This window comes from Camelus ferus, chromosome 6 (assembly GCF_009834535.1).
Source record: "Camelus ferus isolate YT-003-E chromosome 6, BCGSAC_Cfer_1.0, whole genome shotgun sequence".
Lineage (NCBI taxonomy): Eukaryota > Metazoa > Chordata > Mammalia > Artiodactyla > Camelidae > Camelus > Camelus ferus.
Window position 1 is genome coordinate 2,499,988 of NC_045701.1, and position 26,482 is coordinate 2,526,469.

At 51.5% G+C, this 26,482-nt stretch overlaps 2 protein-coding genes across 3 annotated transcripts in view; one reads left to right on the forward strand and one right to left on the reverse strand.

The window, feature by feature from the left end:
* Positions 1–276: 276 nt before the first annotated feature.
* On the forward strand, positions 277–10,393 carry SNAPC5 (small nuclear RNA activating complex polypeptide 5). Of its 2 annotated transcripts, none has more exons than XM_032480907.1 (4): positions 277–430; positions 1,652–1,741; positions 2,533–2,672; positions 9,588–10,393. In XM_032480907.1, the coding sequence occupies exons 1-3, from the start codon at positions 341–343 to the stop codon at positions 2,653–2,655; spliced, it is 303 nt and encodes a 100-aa protein (XP_032336798.1). In that variant the 5' UTR covers positions 277–340; the 3' UTR covers positions 2,656–2,672; positions 9,588–10,393. The 2 variants fall into 2 exon arrangements, with proteins under 2 accessions (XP_032336798.1, XP_032336799.1); XM_032480908.1 differs by having other exon boundaries at positions 2,536–2,672.
* Positions 5,228–26,482, reverse strand: part of MAP2K1 (mitogen-activated protein kinase kinase 1) — a 67,992-nt gene continuing 46,737 nt past the window's right edge. The window contains exons 6-11 of the mRNA XM_032480906.1: positions 14,240–14,364; positions 11,368–11,569; positions 10,042–10,106; positions 7,330–7,391; positions 6,887–6,932; positions 5,228–6,254 (exon numbers count right to left, since the gene is read on the reverse strand). Of these exons, the coding sequence (XP_032336797.1) occupies positions 6,141–6,254; positions 6,887–6,932; positions 7,330–7,391; positions 10,042–10,106; positions 11,368–11,569; positions 14,240–14,364 (614 nt within the window). The 3' untranslated portion in view covers positions 5,228–6,140. The remainder of the gene's footprint in view (positions 6,255–6,886; positions 6,933–7,329; positions 7,392–10,041; positions 10,107–11,367; positions 11,570–14,239; positions 14,365–26,482) is intronic.

Sequence of the window (26,482 nt, forward strand, 5' to 3'; positions counted from 1 at the left end):
GTACCAGACGCTGATGTTAGTCTGGCCTTCAAGTGGGTCTGCAGCTTTCGTGGGGCTAAAATAGCCAGTTCTGCAGCGCCACTGGAAGAAACGCGTTGAACGGCGAGCTAGCTGACCATTGCTCTCTCCAGGCCTTTTACAGCCCCAACGCCCTTCGCTCTAGGAATCCTCACCGAGTTTTGCTTTTTGCTTAAGAGCCCGTTTGCCCGTTGCAGCGAGGAGCGACGAGCACCGACGCCAGCCGGAAGCGCCCGCCCTGCTCGCTCTTCCGTTTCCGGTGGCGCGGAGGCCGTGGCGTCATCGCTGAGCGCCCGGCCGGCGGCCCGCGTGAGGAGAAGAGATGCTGAGCCGGCTTCAGGAACTGCGCAAGGAGGAGGAGACGCTGCTGCGCCTGAAGGCGGCTCTGCACGACCAGCTGAACCGGCTCAAGGTGACCCCGCCGCCCCCCGCCCCTCCATTCCGCCGTCCGCCTGCTGCCGGGTAGCCCTTCCTCACCGGGTCTTGCCGGCCCGACATGGTGGCTGACAGCACTTGGGGGGCTGGTTTTGAGATTGTGGGTCCACCCCTCAGAGAATCTTGATCCTGCAGGTCTAGGCTGAGGCCCAGCAATCTGAGTTTGGCGAGTACACCACCCCAGGCCCCGGACCCCCACAGCCCCGTAAACACAGGCGGCCCGCACCACACGCTGAGAAGGGCGACCTCCCGAAGGCTCGCCTGGACCTTTCCTGCCCGCCGTCCTCGCCTCCCGAGCCCCTGCAGCATCTCCTAGCTTCTCTTACTAGCTAGTACCGGCGCTGGAAGCGGCTGTGGTATCGCACAGCCGGCTGACTCGCGGGTCCCCCTACTGTGCGAAGACAGACCGCGAGGCCCTGGGAGAAGAGACCTGTCACGGAGTAGTTCGCGGTAGCTTTTCTTCCCGGGTCTGTTACCGACTCCACGGCCCTAACGAGGAGTCAAGATTAAAACCCACCAGGGCCATTTCTCAGACCTGTAGGGAAGTCACCTTCTTTAGCCCCAGTGAGGTGCTCCTGATAATCCCTGCTCCTCACCCTTCAGGATCTTTAAATCCAAGTGAGATGAGGGTTATGAAAGCCCTTCGTAAACTGAGAAGCATTGTCCAACTGCGACATGTCAAAATAGTTCAGTCTCCCTCAGGACGCATGTAGCGGCCTGTGCTTCATGTTGTGTCACCACAGCACGTGTACAGCTGCCTGCGTGTTGATGACAACACCGCCAAAGCCGAGATTCCTTTATGCTCCAGGAAACTTCCATTTTCCATTCTTCCTACCTTCACTCGCTCATTACTGGGTAGACAGGCTCGGGCCTGTGGAATCAGAAGGCCCCTGGCTTTATTTAGGGCACACTTCTGTCTCCCCTGAGTGGCTTGCTCTGGTGGAGTGAAAGCCTTGGCTCAGCTGAAACAGCTGTTCACCCTGGAAGAAAGGGGCTGGAGGCTTTCTGTGCTCTTTCCTTAAGAGGCAGGGGGAGTTTGAGGAGCCTCCCCACTTTCCTCTAGAGCTTCACATAGATTAGATTACACTGTTTTCAGTTCCTCTCATGATGCCGACCTCTTACAGCGTGCTCTGTGAATTTTACCTCCATCAGTAGCCCAGTGACAGTAAGGAAAGTGTCCTCAACTCTTCTTTTCTAGGTTGAAGAACTGGCCCTCCAGTCAATGATTAGTTCTAGAAGAGGGGATGAGATGCTGACTTCTCAGGCTGCACCTGAACAGTCACATGATGTAAGCTTAATCAAGGGTGGGCCCCGAGGGAGAAGGCAAAGTCCACTCTGCTCTTAGGCTTCTTGGAGGTCAAAAGTTGTAAATTGCATTGTCAAGCCCAAAGGACTCTGGGAAAGTGCTGATAAGAACTTTCTAGTTTAATAAACTGGCTGGTCTGTATGACTGTTTTAAACAGGGAACAGCCCACCTATCTACCAGCTGGCTACACTTTGGTTGATTTTCCTGTTATATTGCCAACACCTTCCTAGTCATCCATTCTCTCCAGTCACTCCAGTGAACCTGGGGAGAGTGTGGAGATCTTTGTAGGAACATGTCAGAACTCTTGCTGCTCTGAGAATAAGTAAGCTTAGGATTCGAAAATAGAGTGTAGCTTCAACTCCAAAGCCCAGTGCTAAAAAATGAGTTCTTGTCCTCATCATGTCCTTGTCTCACCAGATGCCCCCAGGTCAGTCAGTAAAACCATCTCTCTAAATATACCACATTTGATTAGTTCTCTCAGATGTGTTAAGCGTTTTTAACTATTTGAGAGCAGCACACCATAGCCAGCATAATTTTTATGTAAGAACCATGTTTGTAAGTCAAGTAACATTCTATCAAATCTCTGGCATTTATTCTGCTCCCATTTTGGCAGTGGGGGTCAGAGTAGAATTTGGAGAAATAGGAAGAGTGGCCACACCTGCTAGTGGGAAATATTGGCGATGAATATGCAATTGAGATTTTATTTTGAAACATTAAGAACTTGTTTTGAGGCCAGTGTTCTTGCTACTAAAACATAGTGTCCTTGACCAAAGCAGATGCTGGTGCATGTAGACAATGAAGCATCCATCAATCAAACTGCACTGGAGTTGAGCACAAGGAGCCATGTGCCGCAAGAAGAAGAGGAAGAGGAAGAGGAGGAGGAATCAGATTCCTGAAGGGGCGAAGAGCCGGGGTTAGTCAAACAAATTAAGCTCTAAGTCTCAGGAACTTTCTCTTAGTTCTTGCCATGGGCCCTGTGGCCTGCTTTAAAAGGAAGCAGGAACTTCAGTAGGATGTGGATTTGTAAGAATGGTTCCATCAGTAATTCAAGTTTCAGAAGGCTTTAACAAAACTTAGGGACATGCAGAGACGCAGTGTCTCAGTATTGAGCAGTATGTGTGCTGCTGTGTTTATGTTCTGGTCAGATTCAGTAACTGTGTTCAAAACAAAACATTTCCTCTGAAATGCTACTGAGAAAGTCTGGCATTTGCAAAAAGGGCAGAGTTTAAAGACGGCCGTCCTTTCCCATCAACAATGCCTCTTTTAAGAAAACCAATTAAAGGCTGTTTGCATGCCATTGAACCCTTGTGAGCAGAGCAAGGCCACAGTCTGGGAGAGAAAGAGGACAAAGAGGAGGACAGAGAGCCACTTGAGAGCACAAGCTGTTGCCACCTCCCAGTGACATCGCAAAACACTGGCTGCTAACATGCTTTGTGTGGCCATCATCACAGCTAGGTTGAGACATCACTGGTAAAATGTGCTTAGAAATAAATCCTAGATAAATAGCCACCTTGCAGCTTGCTGCTTTCCGGACAGCAAGAGAGACGAGGCTTAGTTCCTCCCCTGGGTGAACAGCACAGCAGGATGCTTTAAACCCTACTGCTGGACTCAGCAAATGTGCCATTGAAGCAGGACCACTAGGCTTGGGAGACTGGGTTTTTATAATAAAGAGATGACAGTTACAGAATAAGAGTTGTTAAACATCATGTTTGAAAAAGGTTTATTTCTGCATACTGTCCCTTTTCCACTAAGTGTACAGTTAAGTAGTTGCTTGGTTTTGTAAAAGTAATATGCTCTGGCCAAGCAACAGAAAAGCCAAACAAAACACAGACAAACTCCTCAAGCAGGACACTTTACCTAACTGCCCCACAAGAGCGCTTGGACATACCCGTCAGTCAACATTTCATTAATGTTATTTTGAGCTACTCTTACAGGAAATAGCCAGAAGTTTAAATGAGCGTGTTTCTTGGAAAACACCAGTGTGAAAATTTATTCTGTGACAAAAAGCATCAAAGTATACAGTTTGGGGTCTAATTTAAAATACGAGCATGGGTTTTTAAGAGCTGGAAAAGTTGGGTGTGAGTTCTAGCTCGACCACTTACTGGCCACTTGCCTCTTTGCAGCTCTCGCTTTCCCAGCTGTAAAGTCGGAGTCTTGGTATCTGCTCTAGCAGTTTCAAAGGGTGGTGTTAGGTGCTCATGACATAGCATTTAAAAATGCAGCTATTACTGGTGTGTCAGGAGGAAGTCTGAGGAGGGAGTTTGGCTTGGGGAACTCAAAACACAGCAGGACTGAGGCTGGGAACAATCATTCTTGAGAACGTGATCATTCTTGGTGAGAATTACTAGGGAAAAATCTTTTGACTTTGTGTGTCTGTGTGTGATTGGAGAATTTAAAATATCCCTCAAGACAGTGAGCATGAGAGTGTTCAGATCCTAGCAGACACCAAGTTACACCGTTCCTTCCTCCTCAGATGCAGTTTGAGCATTTTAATGTGACATTCTCAAAGCTGGTGGCATCTTCTCTGTTAGTAAAAGACCCCGGGTGTGAGGAGGGTATGGGTCTGAAACCTCTTCTTAACATTTGCATGTTGAAAACTTACATTAGACTGTTGATACAGAACAAGTGTTCTCACCTCACAGCGAGAAAACACTGACTGGCCGAGGCAGCTGTATATATAGAACTGACTAGGTGTTAAAATCCTGGCTGGATCCCAGGCTCTGCTATACAGAATGGAGCTACCTGCTCAGGAGATTTACCCAAGTTCTGGTTTTAATTTGCAAGTGAAATAGGCCTTTTATTTTAAAAATACATATTTACTTTGGCTTTCTATCACCTGGTCTCTCAAAGAAGAAAACGAGGGGAGAGGTGCTGACCAGGCAGCCTCACATACACCTAAATCTCAGAAGTCTTTTTTAAAGAAAGAAGGGAGGCCATCTGGGACATGGCTTTGTTTTCTGTGACTTCACTCCATCCCACAAGCATGGTAAAGCCAGTGCCAGGCACATCTCTCCTCTCCAGGAAGGTGTGTCAGGTGTAACTGGTAAAGAGGGGAAGCCATTGCCGGGTGGAGCAAAGCAGCACGGGACAGTCCCCGGCGGAAGCTCGAGCGCCACCCAGGCCCTCCTGTGGGCGTGCTGGCCACCCCCTGAGCCCACCCCCAACTACTGCCGTCCCATAATGAGATGGAGGGAATTGATGAGATCTAGTCACAGGTCCACAGAAAGGGTGGTTGGAAGAGTCACAAATAAGTGTGTTTGGTGAGAATTGGACGAAATCCACAGATTAGAATTACAGGAAGTGTCATTAGTCCAAAGCCCTGAACTGGTCCTCGGTGTGGTATTTCCACCTTCCGGCCTCCTGCCTGTCTTTGCCTTTCCCCTCAATAATGTGTGGCTAAATCATTTGATTTCTTATGTACTAGAGACATTGAAAATCCTACCACAAAAGTAGAAATATCTTTCATCCTTGGAATTTGATAGTATATTTATTAGAATAAGAGAGTAGATTTGTTAAACATCTGGATTAAAGTGGTAAAAGGATTTTCATACAGTTTTTAGGCACTATACACACTTGTTTACAATAGCATCAGTACTTGGGTTTGGGGAAAGATAAATCTCATACATTTTAATGCCTTGATCCATTTATAATATTCAAAGTAACTCCACCATTTTAGAAACACGAATCCAAACTCAGACATATCACTAAATATCTCAACATGGTATATTTAAAAATAAATATAGAAATACAACCAGAAGTCTACAAATCACCACAGCAGACAGACTGGTGAAGCCCCAGCTATCATGGCAGTGAAGGGCCCTGGCTAGATTTTGATGGAAATTGCTGAACTCTACACCAAAAGCAAAAACATAATAAAATATCATGATACACACTTTCTGATGCTCATTTTCATAGCAGCAAAGCATGCTTCACATGCACTGCCTGTGAAGGATCTCACAAGGCCCCTTCCTACTCCGACAGAAAGAAGGTGCGCTTGGCAAGAAGGAAGTACCACCAGGTGTCAAAGGATCCTGAAAATAGGGGGCGACTAGCCAGTCACGGTGCAGGAGAGCAGTGCAATTTTCAGTAAGAATGACTACCCACAGTCACCAGAGTTTCACTGTAATTCAACACTGCACATGTTTTGATCATCGACATACACAAAAATAGCCCCAAGCACAAAGCCAATCCACTTAGGGGAGTAACAATCGTGATAAGAATAAAGACAATAATATTCAAATGACATGAAGAGAATTTTGGCACATGCTGTGTTCTTCCTCATCCTTTGTCATAGGTGAAGTGCACGTCTGAACAGAGACAGGCATGGGAAAGGGGCCCGAGCGCAACACGGCACGCCCCGCGCGGGGACTCTTCCCGGTGCTTAGACGCCAGCTGCGTGGGTGGGCGTGCTGGGCTGGTTAAGGCCGATGGTGGAGCAGAGCCAACCTGCAAAATCCACTTCCTCAGCATCAGATCTCTTGATGAAAGCGTGAACCTGTGTGCGAGGAAATGGAGACAAAGCATGTTGAAGACCCAAGAAGGAAAATTCAGGAGTCCTGGGCCTAGAGGTTGTGCTGCCTTTGGAAGGAGCTCCCAGACCTTGGCAGGGCCAGCTGCAGGCCTGAGACAGACCCCGCTGTGCCCGGCTTTGCTGGCCTCGCCCTCCCCTGAGCCCCCTCTCCGGCGCTGGGGACAGTGGCCCTTCCCACAGTGCCTCACAGGGTTGCTGAAGGAACAAAGAAACTGATGGACTTGAACATGCATGCTCCACTGACCAGGCTACACGGCATGTGAGTTCACACAGTTACTTCCCACTCCTCCCCCTGCACCAGTTAGGAGACAGGGAGTTACTGGGGGAGGGGCTGAATATAAGATAAGCCAGTCAGTGCTGGAAAAAGGCCCTTCCTTTCCCTGGACTCCCTCCCTCTGCAGGGTCATCCCAGCTTTTCCTCTGAACTGATGGGAGGACAGGAGACACGCTTGGTATCCTGCGGCCCCCAGGTCAGCTGGGCCACAGTGCAGGCAGAGCAGCAAGGGCTCAGGAAGGACTGGATGGATGACTGGCAGAGACGGAGAACAGATCAATAAGCAGGTGGCAGTGTAAGAATCGGAAATAAATGCACTTACCATGAGTTGCTTCAAATCTGCTCTCTCGGCGGGGTTTTTTATTAAGCTTAAAGGAAGAAAGATAATGTGAGAGCTACTGCCTGGCGCTGGGTCTAGCTCAGATTCCTGATGTGTGCCTGCCCGTCCGCCCCGCGCCCCACAGGCTCCGAGGAACAGTGCCTGCGCCTTTCCTTCGTTTCTTAGCACAGAGTCACACCCGCCTTAAGTTAATAAATGCTTGCTGAATTAAACTAAGGCCAGGAGGCGGTATGCCAGCCCCTGGCCCCTGCCCAGCAGATGTGGCGCGCAGCCGCTGTCTGCCCCCTGCTGTGCTCAGGCCGCCTGGGTCCTTGTGCTCTGGGAGGAGGGTAGCAGCTAAGGGGTCCTCAGGGGGGAAGGGAAAGCTGGCGTGAGGAGCCTGATAAAACCAAAGTACCCTTCCAGAGACCAAGGAGGTGACTTACCATTTATTCACAAAATCTTGAAATTCCAGACTGAACACTCCACTGGGCAGTTTTGGTGGAGGCTGCAAATACATGTGAAGACATAACTGCCTGGCTTCCTGTCCTGCCCGTCTCTCCCCTCCCCACCTGGCCCTGGGCGCTGCTGCCCTCATCCAGCCAAGGAAAGGCAGGGGTGAGAGGCCAAGGGCTGCTACCAGGTCACCCCATGGGAACCATCGGTCCCACAAGCCAGTGAGAACTGCGGCCAAGTCAGTGTTCTGACCGCTCCCTTGTCTAGTGACTGAATAAATCACTGTCCCTCTCTGAGCCGTTGACCCTTGTATGAAATGAAGGAGGTTGGGCTTAACGCTCTCTGGGACCACTCGCAGCTCTGAGGCTGCCCCACTGTGAACCCAGGAGTGCGGCAGGGAAGCACAGCCAGCAGTTGGAGCAGCAGCAGCCAGGGGACGAGCAAACCAGGCACAGTCCAGCCCGGACGACCCCTGCGGAGGTCACAGACAGCTGGCGAAGTAAGAAAATGCTTACCCCAGCCTGAGCGCTGAAGGAGCACGGAAAGGTTAATGGAACATTAACTGGCAGAGGGCGGGGTCAGGAAGAATGTTCCCTGCACGCTCACTGCAGCAGTGAGGTGGTTTGCAGGCATCGGGCGAGAACACTGGCAGTGGCTCTCGTCTTTCCAGGCTGCACGGTGGAGGTCACAGGACCAGGCCCCAGGCCACCCTGCTCATGGGCCACATGGCCCCAGGAAATGTCCCCGACCCTTCATGTGACCTCTGCTGGGACTGTGTGCAGCTTCCTTGTGAGCTGACTCCCAGACACTGCCCAGGATGTCCCTGCTCTGATGTGTTAACACAAATTAACAGGTGACTGGAGGCAAAGTTAAACACTGACACAACCCTGAGTGCCTTATCAGAACAGCAGATAAATCAGCCTGATCTGAGGTCAGGGACTAAAACCCAGCTCTTGGGGCCCACTGTGCAGACTGTCCCTGCTGCTGAGGGGAATGAAGGGAACACTGGAGGGACATGCCAGCAGCAGGCCAGCCAGCTTGACCTCCAGAGGCCAGGCCAGGCCGCCTGAGCCGGAGGGGGCCGGGGAAGGGAGGGCTGTGCGCCAGCAGAGTGAGGTGCAAGCACCTGTCCTGCAGCCCAGCGTTCCAGGAGGTAGGGGATGGGGGCCTGGGTGGGTAGGCACTGGGAGGAGCTGGTGGGAAGGAGGAGCACTTGGTGGGAAGGGCCTGAGCTGCTTTTCAGCTTGGAGCCTCACTTTCCCCTCAGTTTCCTATATGAAGAGGATGATGAGGGCAAGCTGGCCCACAGGAGCAGTGCTGGATCACTCGCAGACAGTGAACGTGGAAATAGGGAAGGGAGCAGTGCACACCAGGAGCCGGGCAGCTATCCGACCTCAGCCATCCCTTCCCTTACTTCATGTGGCTCCCTCCCAGCACCGCCAGCTTAGGTCCCGGCAAGAGAGGACGGCTTTCCTGACTGACACTAATGCAACACTCCGCCTGCCCGGAGTCCTGAGGCAGCCTGGATCAGACCCTGGACTTCCTTTCCGTGTCCCACGGTGCTCAGTGCAGAGCTGTGTAGACAGTAACATGAGCTGAGTTAAGCTCCCTAGTAGACTGTCAACCAGTGACCATGGTTTTTTAACTGCTGGGGTGAACCAGGGTTTCCCCTGTTGAGTTTATAGTGGACAAGGGGACCTTTTTGAGCCTTTGGGGGTATGGTTTTAGGGAGCAATGAAGTATGAAAAGTGATTCCACTTGACTTGTCTCTAGGAAGAAGAGAACAGGGTGATGCCCTTTACCATGCATCTCAGCCAAGGAGGGGCCTCCAGCTGCCTCCCAAACAGGCCAGAGCTTGCCCCTTCTCTTCCTCCACCCACGCTGCTCCTGCTGCAGGGGTGCCAGCCCTGCCGTCTGAAATCCCTCCTGACCTCCAGCGCCTCCAGCCCTGCCCCACCCTCCTCTGAGTCCATAGCTTCCCGCTCCCCTAAACTCACACTTGATGAATACTTGTCAGTGTCTTCTCTCACTGATTAAATCACCTGTGATCCCACCACTTCAAGATAACCACTGTAAATATTTCTTTCCAGACTTTAGATGCATATATCTGCATGCACAGATTTTTTTTTTAAAGAACTGACCAGAGCATACATACTGCTTTGTAACCTACTACTTTCAGGTAACAATTTAGTGACTACTTCCCACGTCTGTTTCTACACTGCTACTGCGTATGTTCATTGCTTTACAGGGAGAAGACCGCGCACTGCAGTTGTATATGCATTTGCTGTGTCTCCCCCACAAAATCTAAGTCTTCAAGACTGGAGACCTGTTTTTCCACTTTTGGATCCCCCACCTCGTTCCTACTGCCACCCGACAGTGCTCAGCACATAGTAAGTGCGCAAGGATGCTTGGTGAATGGAGGAATGAGAATGTAAATGGGCGGGGGGAGGTTCCTGGATCTGAGGGGAGGAGGGAGGGACTCAGAGCAACCTAAAGATGGTCCCTGGAAAAGGACTTCTGCAGCCGCTAAACCAGCCACTCAGTTCCCAGAGCGTGATACACGAAGCAGGACACACAGATCCTGGAGCCCAAGCTGCCCATGTTGTGGGAGCAACACAGGTTTCCCGGACAAATCAACTGTGAGTTTTTCCTTCAGAGGAGCAAGTAAATTCCAAGGTCAAAGAAGCTACGCAGTACCTTACCTCATTGACTATGTAATCCAACAACTCGAAGATTGCCATGGGAGGCCGGCTGTCCATTCCATAAGCTACAAATGTTATAAGAAGAAAAAAGAAAATGCTTCTCAGAAACACACAGGAGGTTATCGGCCAATATGAGGCTGGGGGTTGGGCATGGATCCCAGGGACGTGAACAGAATCGTGGATAATAAAGACACAGAAGAGCCACAGATCAGGCCTGAAAACGGGACCAGCGAAAGCCACAGTCAGCTTGCCTGGGTATGAGGCCGGGCTCTGCCACAGCTGAAGTTTTTGACCGTGGGCAAATGTTTTTGCCTAGTTTTGAGTTTTGTAAAATAGAGATGGGTAAAAATTATGTTCGCCCTTCCTCCTTCATTAAAAGAGGAGCAAATGAGATAATAACTAAATAACTAGCAAGGACTTAGTTTTAATTCTCCCTGAACTTGGCCTCTTCCTTTTACACCCCAGAGTCACAGGCCCACCTGGGGCCACAGCCACCAGCCCCTCCAATGGCCCGCCATCGGCTGTCCGTGCCCCCGTTTGTCCTTTCATGCTTACCCCCCCATGGGGGCTAACGGAGGTAAAGACCAGATCGCCCTGCTTGGACACGGACGTCCTGGCAGGATAACATTACATCAGAGGATGATGGGTGGGCCAGGCTCCTCCAAGTACCATGTTTACTTTATGGTTCAGAGAGGCAGGCGGACCTGCACGCACAGTGCTCACCACCTCAGAGTCAGACGAGGCTGCTTACCAGGCTATGTGGCAAGTCTAGCACTCTATGCCTCAGTTTCCTCATATCCAAAATGGAGATTACAATAGTGCTCACACCCGACTGCTGTTAAAATTACATAATGCGAGGCAAATCCATGGAGACAGAAAGTAGATTGGTGGTTGCCAGGGGGTTGAGGGTGGAGGGAGCTGGGAGTGACTGCTAATGGAGATGGTTTTCTTTGGGAGCGGGTGCTGGAAATGTTCTTGAATTACATAGGGGTGATGGTTGCACAACATGGAGCAATATACTAAAACCCACCGAACTGTACACTTTAAAATGTGCATTTTGTGTTATGTGAATTTTATCTCAATAAAAAGTCACGACTTATAAAAATCAGGTAACACATATAAAGTGCCAAACGCAGTGCCAGGAACATAGTCAGCACTCGGCAAGGGGCAGGAAGTTGTTGGTAAAACAGTAATTTCCTACACGTGGAGACCCCTGCGCTGCTTCCCGCTTTGTCCTGGCATCCAGAGACAGGGAGTCAGCCCTCCAGAGACCTCTGACAGTCAAGGACCACCCGCAGTCCACGCCGGGTCACACAGGCCACTTACAGCTGAGGGGCCTCCCGGGGGTCCGTGGCCTGGGCAGGGTCTCAGCCGCGTCTCCCTCCACCTGGCACCCAAACATCAGCTCCAGCTCCTTGGCATCTGGAGGAGGGATGGGATACCTCCCAACCGCCATCTCAACCAGAGAGAGCCCCATGCTCCAGATGTCCGACTGCACCGAGTAATGAGTCCCCTGGAGCCTTTCTGGCTGCAGGAGAAACAGAGAGTTACCACCTGTGAGCCGGCCTGGGCCCACACAGAAGAGGGATGGGCGAGTCCTCGTGAATGCCTGCACTTCCCGCCCCGTTGAGGTGCTGCGAGAGAGTGGGCTGTCCTGCCTGGTCCCAGCCCTGCGTCTGCTGATGCATTTTATCTTCCTCTGCCTCTTCCTCTCAGGAGCTCACATCCTGTTCCAGGACCTCCACTAACCTCTTTCTGGCTTCCCACCTGTCCCTAAATATTGTGTTTACCCAATCCTAGCTGGCTCCTATGGCTCTGACCCCTCCTAACTGCTGTCTTCCCTGTAACCTGCCCTGAACTCGCAGCATCCAACCCAGCCAGACCCTGGCTGCCACTTCAGCTGTGGCCCAGCTTTACCCGGCCTGGTCACTCACTGTCTTGCATGTGCAGGACAGCTTGTCCAAGCCCAGCTTGAGAGGCTCATCTTGTTACCTGAGTCCAAAACATGAAGCTTCTGGAGCCTGGGTCGTGAATGAGGTATGCAGTGGGTAGAAAGAACACTGGCCTTGAGAGTGAGGAAAGCTGAGTTCTCAGACCAAGCTCTGCCACTGACTCACTGTTCCTGAACAACATGGAATGGCAGAAAAGGCAGAGGATCTGGGGTCAGGAGACTTAGGTTCAAGTCCCAAGCCTGGGACTTATAAGCTACGTGATCCTGAGCCTCAGTTTCCTCATCTATAAAATGGGGCTAATGATAGCTCCATAACAACATAACAAAATAGCTGCTCTACTGACCAGGGTACTGAGAAGATCAAATCAAATGAAAATGTGTATCAGACGTTGCAAAATGCTATACAAATAGGAGTTGTTATTGGTGGGAAGAGTCAAAGAGAAAAAAGTATACAGTGCTATACAAAGCGTTGTTTTTACTGAGCATTAACTGAAATAGCACATGTATTTCAAGAAGCCTATAAAAAAACTTTATTCTGACCGTCATACATTTATTTAGACATCAAATTAACTTCTCCTATAGGAGTTTTCACTAACTCCCAACACTGGACTATTTTGGAACTGACCATGTAACTACAAAAACCAAACCCACTAAACCCTGGATCAGTAAGTCCCAGGGCCTGTTAACTGATTTTGAGTGTGACGGTTGGCAGCTGAGTAGCCCAGGGTACTAGCCGCTCAGTTTTCAGACACTGAGGGAAGAAGCCGATGAGCCCGCGAGTTTCAGATCTCTTGAAGACTGCAGGTCACTGGAGGGGACGGGGTGGGGATGTGGGTCAGCACTGGGTCAGTCATGGTGCCAGTGGCTGAGTCACGGTGTAGGGAGGGACAGGCAAGAAGAAATGAGGATGTGAGCATAACTTTCCACATAGGGAGGCCGGGGTAGCTGTCTTACCTAAGAGGCAAGTGACAGCGTGCAAAGGGGGACTGACTGGCAGGGAGGGAACGTGGCTTTCAACCCCAGCTCTGCAAGGTGAAGTGGGCAGGTCACTTCACCTCCCTGAGTCTAGATTTCCTCATCTCTAAAATGGAAACATTAATCTTTACTTCATGGACAACCATACAGATCAGGATGTGGAGGTGCTTGAAAGAGTGCACATGAAAACCTACAGGCTAAGTTGCCCTGGTCCCCTGTGTGGCCCCTCCGAATCCGTTCCAGCTCTTCCTTCCCCCTCCAGGAGGACGGCCCACTCACCCTAACCAGGCCCCTCTGTCTGCCCCACATCAGCACTCACCCAGAGCTACGTTTCCTCTTTGTTAGCCATTTACCCACTCATTCGGTCAACCAAACATTCGCCAGCTCACCAAGCATTCCCTGAGCACCTACCATGTGCCGGGCCCCAAGCCAGACCCTGGGGACAACAGAGACACCTATGGCCCCATCTCTGCCCCTAAGGGAACTCGCTGTATGCGGGCAGCAAGAGAACATGCTGATGCTGCCATGGGCATGCGGGCAGCTGCACACAGAGCTCTGGTGGCAGTGGGAGCCGGCCGAGCTGGAAGCAGAAGGAAAGGCCCCAGTGACCGGGGGGTCAGCTGGACTAGAGCAGAGACTCCAGCCAGGGAACCAGGCAGGGGTGCTGTGGTGAGAGATGGGCAGTCCTCGGGAGACGTGCAGCGAGGAGGGGGAGAGAGGCTGCACTGGGGAGACAATTCTGAACAGACTCACGGGAGCAGGGGGCCACCAGATGCTGAAAGGATGGGGAGCGGGAAGGGAGGTTAAAGGCTGATGCTCAGGAGTCTGCCTTGGAAACTAAGGGAGCAGTGATGTCACTTGCTGCTAATGGAAAAGAAGAGGTGGTGCAATTTGGGGTGGGGGCATGTCCGGCCTTGTCAATTTGAAGGTCAGAAGACAGTCAGGCTGAGGTCCTGGGGGTAGCTGGAGCTCAGTCTCCCCAGAATGCAAGCCAAGCTCTGGGAAACAGCCAAGCGCTGGAGGTAGCTAAGGCCAGGACCCTGCTGTCTGTGCCAGTGCCCCGACTGTGCTCCAAGGCCTGTGAAAGGCCAAGACATCTCCCCATTAGACTGTGATTTCCTCAGCGAGGGACCACAACACCTCACCCCTCATTTCCTTCTCCTCCACCCCCACCACCCATCACCCAGCACAAGGCTCTGGCTCCACAGAGGAGGCACCCACTTGGCTCCTATATTCCTGATCAGACAAGAAGCTGGAATACGGTGTTCATACCGACATGTAGGACCTCGTGCCCACGAAGGAGTTGGCCATGGAGTCGATGAGCTGCCCGCTGACCCCAAAGTCACAGAGCTTGATCTCCCCACGGGAGTTCACTAGGATGTTGGAAGGTTTGACATCTGCAGGGAGAAGAAAACAGAAAAGTAGAGAATTGACACAGGCAGGTTCCAGAGGGAGGGTCAGTGCTCCCCGGACAGACCAGCCCTGACCACGAGTCCCACGACACACTCCCGCCCCCATTGCAGAGCCAGCCCCTGGCTTACAAGCCCTTGCTCCCTCTTCATTCAAGGTTTGAGGAAGGATGGTCAGCAAAGGAATGACAGGCTGCTGTAGCAGCAAGACAGAAAGCCAGTGGATTCTACTCTTTGAGAATCCAGACTTGGCCACATGACCCGCAGGAAGGACTCAGCTACCAAGAATAATCAGATTTCAGTCTGTTGCTTTGACCAACCCTGTTGGCAAGACATAATATCCATCGTTGGATCATAAGGAAGAAATAGTAAGACGTGTATGCTTGTTGAGGCTACAGACCAAAGACTAAAGGGGATGGGATAGAGGCGGGAACTCCTATTCTGACGTCAGCACCAAGCACAGAGCATGGGTTTCATGACTATGTGGCAGGGGTTGGGAGCTGGCTTTTGATTTTCTGTCACTGAAGTCATCTCCCTGACAGCCTGCAGAGCTGCACCTAGTTGTCAGTCAAGGAGAGTCTCCTGCTGCCTGGGCCGGAGAACCAGGCAGGCCTGAAAGCTGCTCCCCAAGGTCAAGGCTGCGCCCCGGCACCAGCCCCATCCCCTTACCTGCACTCGGACCATCCCCACTTCCCACCCTGGCTCCCGACACCAGTGTGAGTTCAGTGACCCTTCCCTTTGCAGAGAGGTAAATCTCCATCTCTATTTTCCTACCCTCTCCTGATTCAAACAACTTCCCTGTGAAGAGGGCAGAGCAGAGCCAAGAATTCTCTTGGTAAAGGTCCCCAGGCCAGGGCTTTGTGGACAGACATCAGCAGACAATGAGTTCCACTCAAAAGGAGGCCAAACCCAGGAGCAAAATCATAAACCCTGACAGGGAATCTCTGATGGGAATAATACAGACACTACACAGGGTATTTGGAGAATCAGAGAAAGAAAAAATGGAATCCCCATAATTCCAACCTACCAGAGCCACTATTCACATTTTATTTTTTCCCCTTCATATTCATGAGTACATTTATTTATTCTTAAACAGATTCTAACAGGTCTATTTAAGTATCTTTCCAAGGGAAAACTGAAAATAAAACCCCACCCTCTCATATCCCAGCAAGTCCTTCCCTGCCCACCTCCGCCGAGCCCCTCAGCATCCCCAGCCTGGGCCAGGCCAGAGCCACGGCCCCCAGCCACCTCTAGCCTCTCGCCACCCACTACAGGCTCCGCCAGGCAGGGACACTGGCCGTCTGCCTCAGCCCTGGAACCTCAGAGCCAGGGCAGCACCTGGCCCACAGGAATGTCTGCGAATGAATGGATCTAAACTCACCGTGTACACACGCACGTCCTCAGAGCCACGGGTGCTGCCTGTCTAAGATCCAGCCCTCAACATGTCACAGGACACGACAGGACAGGATATGAGGCCTTTCCAAGCCCTTTGGCAACCACTCGTGTCTCCCTTACAGAGACTCTCAGAACACAGGCATCAGAAGTAGCCTTAGAAGGAATCTGGCTCCTCCCCTTCATGGTGGAGATGAAAAGTCGAAGGCCCAAAGGGGTCCAGGGACTTGACTGAGGTCACACAGCAAAAACTGGGTAAAGCTGGAACCAGAACTCAGGCCTTCTGATGCCCAGACCTGTCCTCTCCCCACTCACCCTGCTGCCACATCACTCAACTGCTTCACTCATTCCCAAGTGTCCCCGAGCACCTGCTACCTGCCAGCGCCATGCAGGTACCAGGGAGATGACAGCCAGCAAATTCATCAAGTTGCCGTTCCGCGGAGCCGGCACTTCAGTGCGAGGAGACAGACAGAATAAACCGACACAGCAACGTGCGGCATCAGGCGGTCTCAAGTGCATGAAGGAGATAAAAACAACAAACCGTGTAAGAACCCAGGCAGTGAGGGGTGCCAGTGAGACAGGGCGATGAGCGATGCCCCACATGAACTCAGGGAGCAGCCGTCTGGCCTCTGGAAGAACCATTTCAAACACATGGGAGACGATAAACCTTGGGAGCTCAGGGGCTACCTTTTGTTTTGTTTCTTCCCGAGCCTGGCACTAGGACAGGCCTTGACAAACACTTCCCCAGGGAGCCCCTGGTCCTCACCTCCACAGCTCTGTGGCGCTTCTCCACCAGACAGAGCCTGACCCCGGAGGCCGGGTTCAGTGTGTGGAGAGCGAGGCTGAGGGACAGGACAGAGCGGGAAGGGCTGGGCAGCGCTCTCCCCGCAGGAACAGCGGGGAGCACGGAGGCGCTCCGACACGACCCCCGCCCCCGACACGCTCCAGCAGCATCACAGCCTTTCATCCCTGTGGCTGCACCATGAAGCCCTGAGCTCCTCACCCTTCAAATGTTCCCAGGGCCTGCTGGGAAGTGACCTGCTAGGCCTTGCCATACAGCAGAAGAGCGGCACTGCTTACAGAGACAAGAGACCCGCATTCAGATCCTGGCCCTGCCGCCTGCTCCACGTGCGGCCTCGCTTCTGCAGTCTGTGGTCTGCAGTCTGCAAATCAGTAAAGTGGTGATAAAAACTGCAGCTCTCACAACCTCACCAAATGGAGACCAGGATCAATCTAACAAACTGTGGGCATTTAAATAGCACACATGCACGTTACAGGAACACAAAGAAGGATTCTTTCATGGGTAGCCCTCCCAGATTGGCAAGTTCACAGCACCAGGCATCACCCCCTCCCCGCCCCCTGTCCCCAACAGAGCAGCCCTCCCCAGGGCCCGGGGACTCTCCCTGCTGCTCAGACACATCTCTCCAGGCCACAGCTGCTGCTCAGGAGTGGCTGCACTGCCTCTGTGACCGTTCTGATTTCTATTCACATGGCAAGCCAGCCTCCTTTTTTTTGCGAACTTACATAACACCGCTTTCCTCCCTTCCTGGCAGTCAGCTCCAGCTTCCTCCACCTGCTCCAGGGAACAACACTGCCCGGTAGGCTACAGAGATCCATGGGGGAGGGCAGCAGAGGGAAACCCTCAGGGGGGTTCCTTGCTTGGACTACATCCATCCTGGAAGCCAATTGCATGCACACGGCCCCTCCTGGTGACCCTGATGGCCTGACAAGAAGTTGGAGACCGGGGCATGCTAAATCCCTCCACTCCAGAGTATGTGGCTGGAGCCGCCAGACAGGGACATGTTCGTCCCTGGCAGCCCCAGCCAAGTGGGGCTCTTCTCTGGGGGCAGAAATGAGGTACATGTCAGATAAGGCCAGAGATGGTGTTTCCTTCAATTGTCAGCATTCGCACTTGCTTCCCAGAATCGCCGCCCCTCCTTCCTCTGCTCCAATCCCCAGCATCTTTCTCCTCCACGCTGTCCTGCACACTGACCAGCACTCCTCCAGTGGGACAGCCCCTGTACAGAGCCTGCAGTGGCTCCCGTCTGCCTCAGAGTGCCGTCCAGGCCCTGTGGCCTGCCTTCCCAAGCCCTCCACTGCTCTGCTTACCTTTCCAACTTCCTGCTGCAACACGTCTCCTTGTTCACCTCCCCCGGGCCCGGGCTCGCCTGCCTCTCTAACTGCTGGTTTTGTGCTGGTCCCTGCATCTAAAACATCGCCCTTTCCCTCTCACCTCTACATCAGGTGCCTGGTTCTTCTGAGTCCCCCTCCCAATGAGGAATACTGCCCTACTCTGGAGCCCTGGGAGGTTTAATCGGGCTTTCCGCCAGCATCTTCCCTCGCAGCTACCTCAACCACTGTTCACACCGCGGGCCCAGGCTCTCTCTACTTCCTGAGGCCTCCCCAGGCCTTGGGTTCTCTTTCTGACCCTCCACCATCAGGAGGAAGAGGCTGAGAGGAGCCCCAGCACGTGGTAGGCCATGCTGCATTCCAGAGGGAGCATCCGCCCCCGCCCCAGGCTCCCAGGCTGACAAGCCTCCCACAGAAACCTACAAGATGCTAAGGTTTGATACCCAGATCCTGCCCAGACTTTGCAACAATGAAGATGGGTAAACCTTTCTTCAAAAACGAACAAGGAGGTTTTACGAAAAAATTAGGTGGCAGGAAGTATTTTGTTCTCTGATATTTTCTGCCCCAGAAATAACCACTGTTCAAAGCCTCCTGATTTTCCCCCCATGAGCACATGATTTTAACCTGACTTCTAAACATTGTCTACCCCTCTAAACAAGGGGTTTGGATTAACACATCGATCGCCACATCACCCAAATCTGGGTGATAGTTGTTTCCTCGGAGCACCCGATCCACAGTGGGCAATCAACGTGTTACAGAATTCACTGGGCTCACCTGTTTATTCTATAAACATGTAGCCTGCATGAGCTATGAGTGAAAAGGACAAGCCCTTGTCCCTGTTCAGGCTGTCACCACCAGGGGAGACAGAGTACAACAAATAACAAGAAGCCAGCCAGCTGAGGAAGACACCACCCCACCTCTGGTTCACTGAGCACCTGCTATGCCAGGCCTTTTAAATACACTGCCTTCTTTAATCCTTACAACGATGGTGTGAGGTGAGCATCCTAAACCCCTGCGTACAGGTCAGAGACACTGAGGACCTGAGTTCAGGAGCTACCTGTCCAGGTTACAAAGCGAGCTACGGGCAGAGGCTAGGGTGGGCTCACAGATCCTTGACTGTTTATCCAGAGCCTGGCTAATCGGGGTCTAAAGAAGACAGCAAACGGCAAACCATAAACAGCTGTCCCGCAAAGCTTCAGAAAAAGCTGTGAAGTTGTAGCTGGAAGCGGTCAAAGGCACAGACCTCCAGGTGCAAGAGAAGTGAGTCCTGGGGGTGTAATGTGCAGCAGGCCCACTACAGGGACAGACACTGTACTGTGCGTTTGCAAGCTGCTACGATAGTAAATCCTAGAAGTTCTCCTCACGGGAAAGAAAACTATGTAAGGTGATGGAGGTCAACTAGACTTACTGCGGTGATCACGTCACAATATTCACGTGTATCCAGTGTGTATACTATGCTGTGCACCTGAAACTAATACAATGTTGCATGTCAGCTGGATCTCAAAGCTCCAGGATGGTGAGTGAGCACTTCCTTGTCAGCTCCAGCTCCTTACGCTCCTTGACGAGTTTAACTGCAGATGTCTCGTGCTGACAGCAGGAACTAGAGGCTGTTTCCCACCTCCTGATTAACAAGTGAGTTCACACAGTGAGCCTTCAGAGCACGCGGGCCAGGTCCTAACAAGCAGCTATTTTTATCACTCCACTTGCAAGATTTCTGCATCCCAGTCCAGCAACTGCATTTTAATTTTCTTCTTCCCTTCCAAGATTCATTAGTTTTGAAATGCTTTCATTTCTCTACCTTTGTGCGCCCCTCTCTGCAAGTGCAGTGTTCAGTCCTGACCCAAAAGGCACACAAATGCTGACAATTAAACACAAGATGATGTTGCAAGAGTTCAGGATTTGCATTTTATCAGCACACATCATTCAAAGAAATGGTCAAAATGTTAAATCAGGTTGTACTAAAAGCCACAGCAAAAGGTATGGGGTAACACTAAAGAGGTGGGGGGAGAAGGCGGAGAGAGAGAAAGAGGGAAAAGGAGGCAGGAAAGGGCAGAGCTTATGGATCCTGGATTCCCTGACCTTTCATTTCTAATGACTCATAATAATACGGCAGAGCAGCACCATTTTATACATATGGACATTAAGGCTCAAGTAGAAGCCCCCTGCCAAAGACCGCAAAGTAACCTTTCCATTAAAACAACCTGCCTTGGAGCAGTGAGTGCATTTCCCCTCCCAGGCGATCTGGGGGACTTCAGAAGACAAGCAGGCATGCCATCTACCACAGAGCCCATCAACCACCTGGGGCAGGAAAACAAAGGCGCTAACCTGGGTGCTTTTTATCTGTAAATCAAGGAAGAGAAATTAGTTAAAAACCTGTTTTAGCCCCCTGAAAGCTAATTTTGTTCAGCAGGAGGGATGGGGTGTTGGAGGGGAGAAAACGGAAAAAGGAAAGATAGAGATACGCCGGAGATCTGCTCATTTTTAAATGGAGAGTGGGAATTTCTAGGACCATCACCACAGTAATGGTCACCTACATCCTGCACCATGTTTTCATGTGAGAAGGAACAGGACATGGCTCTCCCGGGATCACCTGTCAGCCTGGGGCAGGGCCTTTCCTAAAGGAAGCAGGTACCTTGGGCCTCAGGCCCCTTCCTCCACAGCTGCCATGGGGAGGGCCGCAGGGCAAACCTTCCGCTCTCTTCCCTTGCCCTTCCCATCCGTCCACACACCTGGCCTCTGCTCTCAGGGGCTTCCCAGGATACAGTCTCCCAACCTGTCCTCCTGGCCCTTTGCTCGGTGACTGCCCTGTCTCAGAGCCAAGTTCTCACTTCCAGGACCACAGCAACAGCCTCCTAACTGGCCTCCCCGCCCCCTCCCCTTGGCTCTTTCTCACAGGGCAGCGCCCCTCCCTTCCCCGCTCAGGAGTGCGCCTCTGTTCCCCACTGCCCAGGTTAAATCTAGTCCCCACGCACACAGTGAAGACCCTGCTCACTCGCTTCAACTAATCTTCAGGTAACTCCCACCACTCACCATCAGGAATGCTTCGTTTCAGACACCCTGAACGACTTGCTACTCGCTGCAAGGACAGACACATCAGTGTTTCCCTGCCTCTGAGCCATGATTCATGTGTTTCCCTCTACCTGGAATTCCTCGTGCTGACACTGCCATCTGCATGACTTCTCCCTCGGCTTCAAAGCTCAGCCCAAATACCACCTCCTCCATGATGCTTCCCTAAAGGGATGTGAGGAAGCACTTTCCCTCCTCCAACGTCCCATCTGCCTCACTTGAGAAGCTAAGAAACAAACTTGTCTGGAGGCACAATCCACCACTGTGGGTCTAGCACCAAGGTAATTCTAGAGAACGTGACGCACATTTCTAACCAGAGGCTACATACCGGATTCCAGCTACTGATCGGCCACTCTCCATTTCTCTCCATCTGTAAGGTAGGGCAGTCTAGACAGAGTCTAAAGGAATCGGTTCTCCCTTTAAATTCACTGCCCCATCGAGGCTGTCACCACATGGGCGGGGAATGAGGCTGGTGGGCAACGGAAGCAGAGACACAGGCAGGGCCGCCCCCTGGACACCACGGGGCAACCTACGGGTTGAGGCATAGATGGCACACCCCGCCACACACAGACAGGGGCTGTGCTCAGGACAGAGCCCATGCACAGCCCCAGGGGCCACCCTGACTTTCCTCAGGGAAGGCTGGCAGGGCGTCAGAGAAGCCCTGGCAGGCAGCACAGTGCCTTGTAAGGGTCAGAGAAGCAGCCACTCAGAAACTCATTACATGTGAGTCTGCCACCAACAGCTTGTAAAACAACAAAACAAAAACAAACTTGGGCCACTTCGGATCTTGCCTATCAGTGCCAACAGCAAGTCTGACTTCAAGCGAGAGGAGGACTTCAGAGGCTGAAATCCTGACTGCTGTGAGGACCCTGTTGCCGGGACCCCCTCAAGGCGCCAGCTGTCCCCAGGACTGGGATTCACACACACCTGTCGTCTCTGCAGAGGACAAACCTCACTCTGACCCGAGAGCTCCCTGGTTTCACAGAACTCTTCACCCTGGGCATAAGGCCCTCTTTTGGACGGTGCTCCAAGAAGGCCCCAGGTACAGCCCAGCTGAGGGTCCCCTCAAAAATCTAGCCTGGCTTCCTCAGTACACCGCAATACGGGAAGTAACTCTCAGGCAGGTTACACGCTGCTTCATCCAACAGAAGGGAAAGAGAAACCAGCTAAGGCATAATTTCACACTGTTCTTAGCATTTACTAACCTTCATCGGCCAGCAACTCCAAGGCAGAAACTATTTACATGCCAAGAGGAATGAACCCTGTACTGATCGAAACCATATAATGCCTCATCAGGGTCTTTAAGAAAGCTCTTGATGATGCGGGGCTAAGGAGCCTGGTGGGCTGGCAATGCAGGTCCCGGCTCTAAATGGCATGCAGCAGAGCAGTATCCTCACCCCTACACAGCCCTGAACTCATAGCCTAACCACGTGGGTCAGCTTTGGATGAACTGGACCCGGGGCCTCCTGCCACAGAGGGAGAAACCTTTGTAGCCAATTCCTCTCAGAGCCCCGGGGTCAGGGACACACCCTCTCTCCTACCTACCTCATACACCACGTTTTCATGGAAAACCTAAGCTGCTCAACTTAAAGCCGACTTCTGGGCTTAAATTCTAAAACTCCCTCAGTCGGGGGCTTCTTCTTCCCCTTAACTCAGGGGTCAGGAAGCTTTTTCTGTAAAGGATCAGAGAGTGAGCATTTTAAGGCTTGGAGGGCCACACGATCTCTCCTCCTAGCAGCTATTCAGCTCTGCCCTTACAGCACGAAAGGAGCCACAGACAGCACTCAAATAAGCCTGGCTGTGTTCCAACAAAACCTCCTCATGGACACTGAAATTTGAATCTCACACAGTTATCACATGTCACAGAATTCTGGAAAACAGTTCTTTGCTTGCAGGCCATACAAAAATAGGCAGCAGGCTGTGGGCTGCCAATTTGCCCACCCCGGCCTTAAATGCTTAATTATTGTTTTGATCTTGTGTTAGCAGCTTTCTGTCTTTCTGACCCAATGCGTACTATTATTTATAGTGAAACAACTTTCCCCCCCTTATTTGCTTGTTTTCAGAATCTGCTCCTCCCATCTTTTCTAGTAACAGAATCTTTTTCATTTGGGATTTGCTCCCCACAACAGCAAATGTTTCTGTGAGGGTAACAATAAAGGGGCCTCACCTATCCTGCCCCAGGGGTAGACTCGTAACCTAGGATGGCCAACCACACTCCTCTTGTCCTCTCGACAAACAACTGGTCCAGGACTGTGTGGGTCTCCAAGCCCTGACCTAGATGCTGGGGAGAGTGGGCGGAGCTTTCCCTGGGACAGGGAGCACTATGGACCAGAAGTGCCGGGCTACTGAGGTCCCTGCTGCCCCCAGTGAAGAGCAGGTGACTGAAAAGGAAGCCCACATAAGGATTAAAGCCAAGAGCAGACCAGAGTCCTGAGACTATCATTTCACCCCATACTCATCCCTGCCTTCAGACCTCCTGGTCACGCAGCCAATACGTCCTAAGTTAGGTTTCTGACGCAACAAGAGAATCCTGACTAGTTATATATCACATCAGTCTATCTGACAGTTGGCAGGGTGGCGATTCATGCACAAAACAATGACACTGGTGGTGTTCCACCGCGCACAGAATCACTCACAGGTATGTCTCTTTCCTCGTTAAGACTCTAAGCTCCTGGAGGACACATTTCATTTATGACCCATCTTTATCCCCTCCATACTGACTCACCCAGTACCTTGAACTTGATAGGTACACAATGAGTATTTTACAATTTAAATTATTTTACTTGGTTGGGGGAAGTGACTATGAGGAGAAGGGAAAAGAAACACGAGGGACATGTGCATGTCCCTCCCCATGACCGTCCACCAGGATGTCACCCAGAGACTTCACAGAAAGCCTACACTTTCAGAGGGATCCCAGGTCTAACATCTACCTCCTGAATCAACGCCCCACACCCACATACACCAGGCTGAGCCACACGACTGCCGCCCCCTTTGAACACCCAGGGGAAACAGGATGCAACGTCTGCACAGCACCAAGAACAGATCCCAGTGGGTCAGTTCACTGTGGATCAAACCCAGAACAGCTCCCAGAACTTCAGACAGTGGGAATATCAGCTGTACTTGTCTCACCCGAGAAGTCCTGCTCCTCAAGGGCAGAGACCAATCGCTTCAGGAACGAGGGTGAGGACCTGCTCCCCTCTAGGCTCCCAGTCAGCGTGGACGTGCTGGAAATGCAGGAGAGCTGGCCACACGCGCAGCCCCAGCAGAGGAGCTCGCTGGGACCAGGGCACACCCACCCAGGCGAGGGAAGGACACTGAGAAACGTTCAAGAGGCCACTCCCTAGCTGGAAAAACAGTACCTAAATGGCACCTGGAAACAGCGGTCTCCCTACAAACACCATTACTGTACTTCCTCTCATTTAAAAAGTAACTTGTAAATGCAGGTATGCCTAATTTTGTATCCCCAACGTATTTCTTTGAAAAAAAAAAAAAGTCTGAATTAAATTGATGTAATTCGCTTGCCTTTTTGAAGATTCTGTGAGAAGTTATATTTGAAAAAGCCCGTGGCAAATGTCTTGAAAAAGCAAAGAAGTGCCCCCAGAGCAATTTTCGCCGTGAGTTATTTTTGTACACTACTTTTACTTAAAGCAGGGCACACCTAGAAATCACTTTCAACGTAATAATTTAAAACACTGTCACCTCTGCATACGGATGTGCCAACCCGCCCCCCACATGCAGCGGGAGGGATGGTGTCCCTTGATACCTGCATGACTGTCATGGGAGTGTATGCTTCAGAAACACTGACCGTGGACCCCTCTGGGAGGTGACCGAGCCTGCAGCCCACCCCCCGGTGACGCTTAGAAGGGCCAGCTGGCCCAGCAGTGGCAACCTTGTGGGAGCTGTGGGCTCGGGCAGCTCCTCATCTGCCTGAGCTCCCCAGCTTCCCAACCAGAGCAGCCCTCCCTGGTCCCTGCCCCACGGAAGTTTGTGGGTTCAGCTTTTCAAAGGCTTCTCTATACTCTCCCAGGCTCCTCCTAATGAATACCTTCTGAGAAGCTTAAACCAAGGCAGGCTGGCTTCCGCTGCTGGCAATCATAAAAACCTGCTCATTCGCCTGCTAAGCAGTGGCTAACATTAAGGGTTACTGTGTGTCAAGCACTGTTTTAAGTGCTTTTTAGGCATGATCTCTGTCCTCACAACCTTTAGGGAGGCTCTATTTTCTACATTTTCCTGAGGTTTGTAGAAGTTAACTTGCCTGACGTTACACAGTGAGCAGCACAGTCAGGATTCAAATGCTGAACTTTTTATCACATGTCATAGGGAAAACTGGCCATACCTTGTAGCTCCTCCCAACAAGAGAAAGAGTGTGTCCCTCCACTTTGTGAATCTTGGCTTGACCACGACTTACTTTAGCCAATAGGACTTTTAAAAAGGAGAGGCTTAAACGATGCCTGAATATTGGGGTTACCCCCTCTTGCTGATGGAACCCTAAGACCATCATGGGACGAAGCCAAGGGTTTACCTCCCAGAGGATGACTGAAGACATGGGGAGGGAGGCCCTGCCAACCCATAAAAACATAGAAAGCAATAAACTAGTGTTTTAAAACCACAAAGTGTTGGTGTGGTTTATTACACAACGAAAGATAATTGAAATAATCACTAAACTGTTGCCAACAAATCAGTATCAGCTAGGAGAAAATTTTTTTAAATGTGAGGCAGAGGAAAAGCCTCTTTATTCTTCCACATTTTTCCTCAAGGACAGAATGAGAAGAAACGGAGTTTAAGTTTCATCAGGAAATATATTTAGAGCAGAGGAAGAACTTACTGGCAGCGAGGAAACCTAAGGACAGAGGCAGGGAGACTCTCCCACCCTCACCCTAATTCAGGTTCCAGGAATCATCTACTCATTGTGCTTCTTGTTCAGGAATCAGGTTGTGCAAGAGTACCTCTCCCCAGGCCAGGCCTTACAGTGCATTCTTTCAGGATTCTTTCTGGAGAAGACCCACCAACAGCAGGAATCTGAACAGCTGAGCGGCCAGGCCAGGCCCGCCAGCACACACACTGCTCAATGGAGCAGAAGTCCTTCCACTGACTCCTCCCTTCTCAGCTGGGCAAGTAGCAAGCTCTCCACCAAGACTCTGTCCAGGGGCCTGTCTGGCTCACAAAGCAGCTCTTTATGCCAAAGAGCAATAAATGGTGGAGCACAGAAAAGAAATTCCTGGGTAAGTGGGGGCAGCATTGGAAGGAAGGGGAGAGTAAGCTGGTTATTCCAGGAATGAGCTGAAACCTTCCACTCTTTGGAACAGAAATAAAGTTAGAACTCTCCCTCGACAACACAGAGCATGGTACATAGAAGGCACACGGTTGGGGGAAGAAAAAAAACCAGGACTGGATTCATGACTGCTGTGAGTAGGAGACATGGGTTCTCGGCCCAGGTTTACTGTTGATTCCTGTGTGTTCGGCACAAGTTAACCACGCCTCCACCCATTTAGACTTCTTAGGAGAAGCTAGTCTGTTA

What these genes read in the sequence shown, in the direction of transcription:
- SNAPC5 (XM_032480907.1), top strand. Translation starts at nt 341, where the DNA reads ATGCTGAGCCGGCTTCAGGAACTGCGCAAGGAGGAGGAGACGCTGCTG. An exon ending in ACCAGCTGAACCGGCTCAAG is followed by an intron (nt 431 to 1,651) that starts GTGACCCCGCCG and finishes CTTCTTTTCTAG; the next exon opens with GTTGAAGAACTGGCCCTCCA. An exon ending in CACCTGAACAGTCACATGAT is followed by an intron (nt 1,742 to 2,532) that starts GTAAGCTTAATC and finishes CCTTGACCAAAG; the next exon opens with CAGATGCTGGTGCATGTAGA.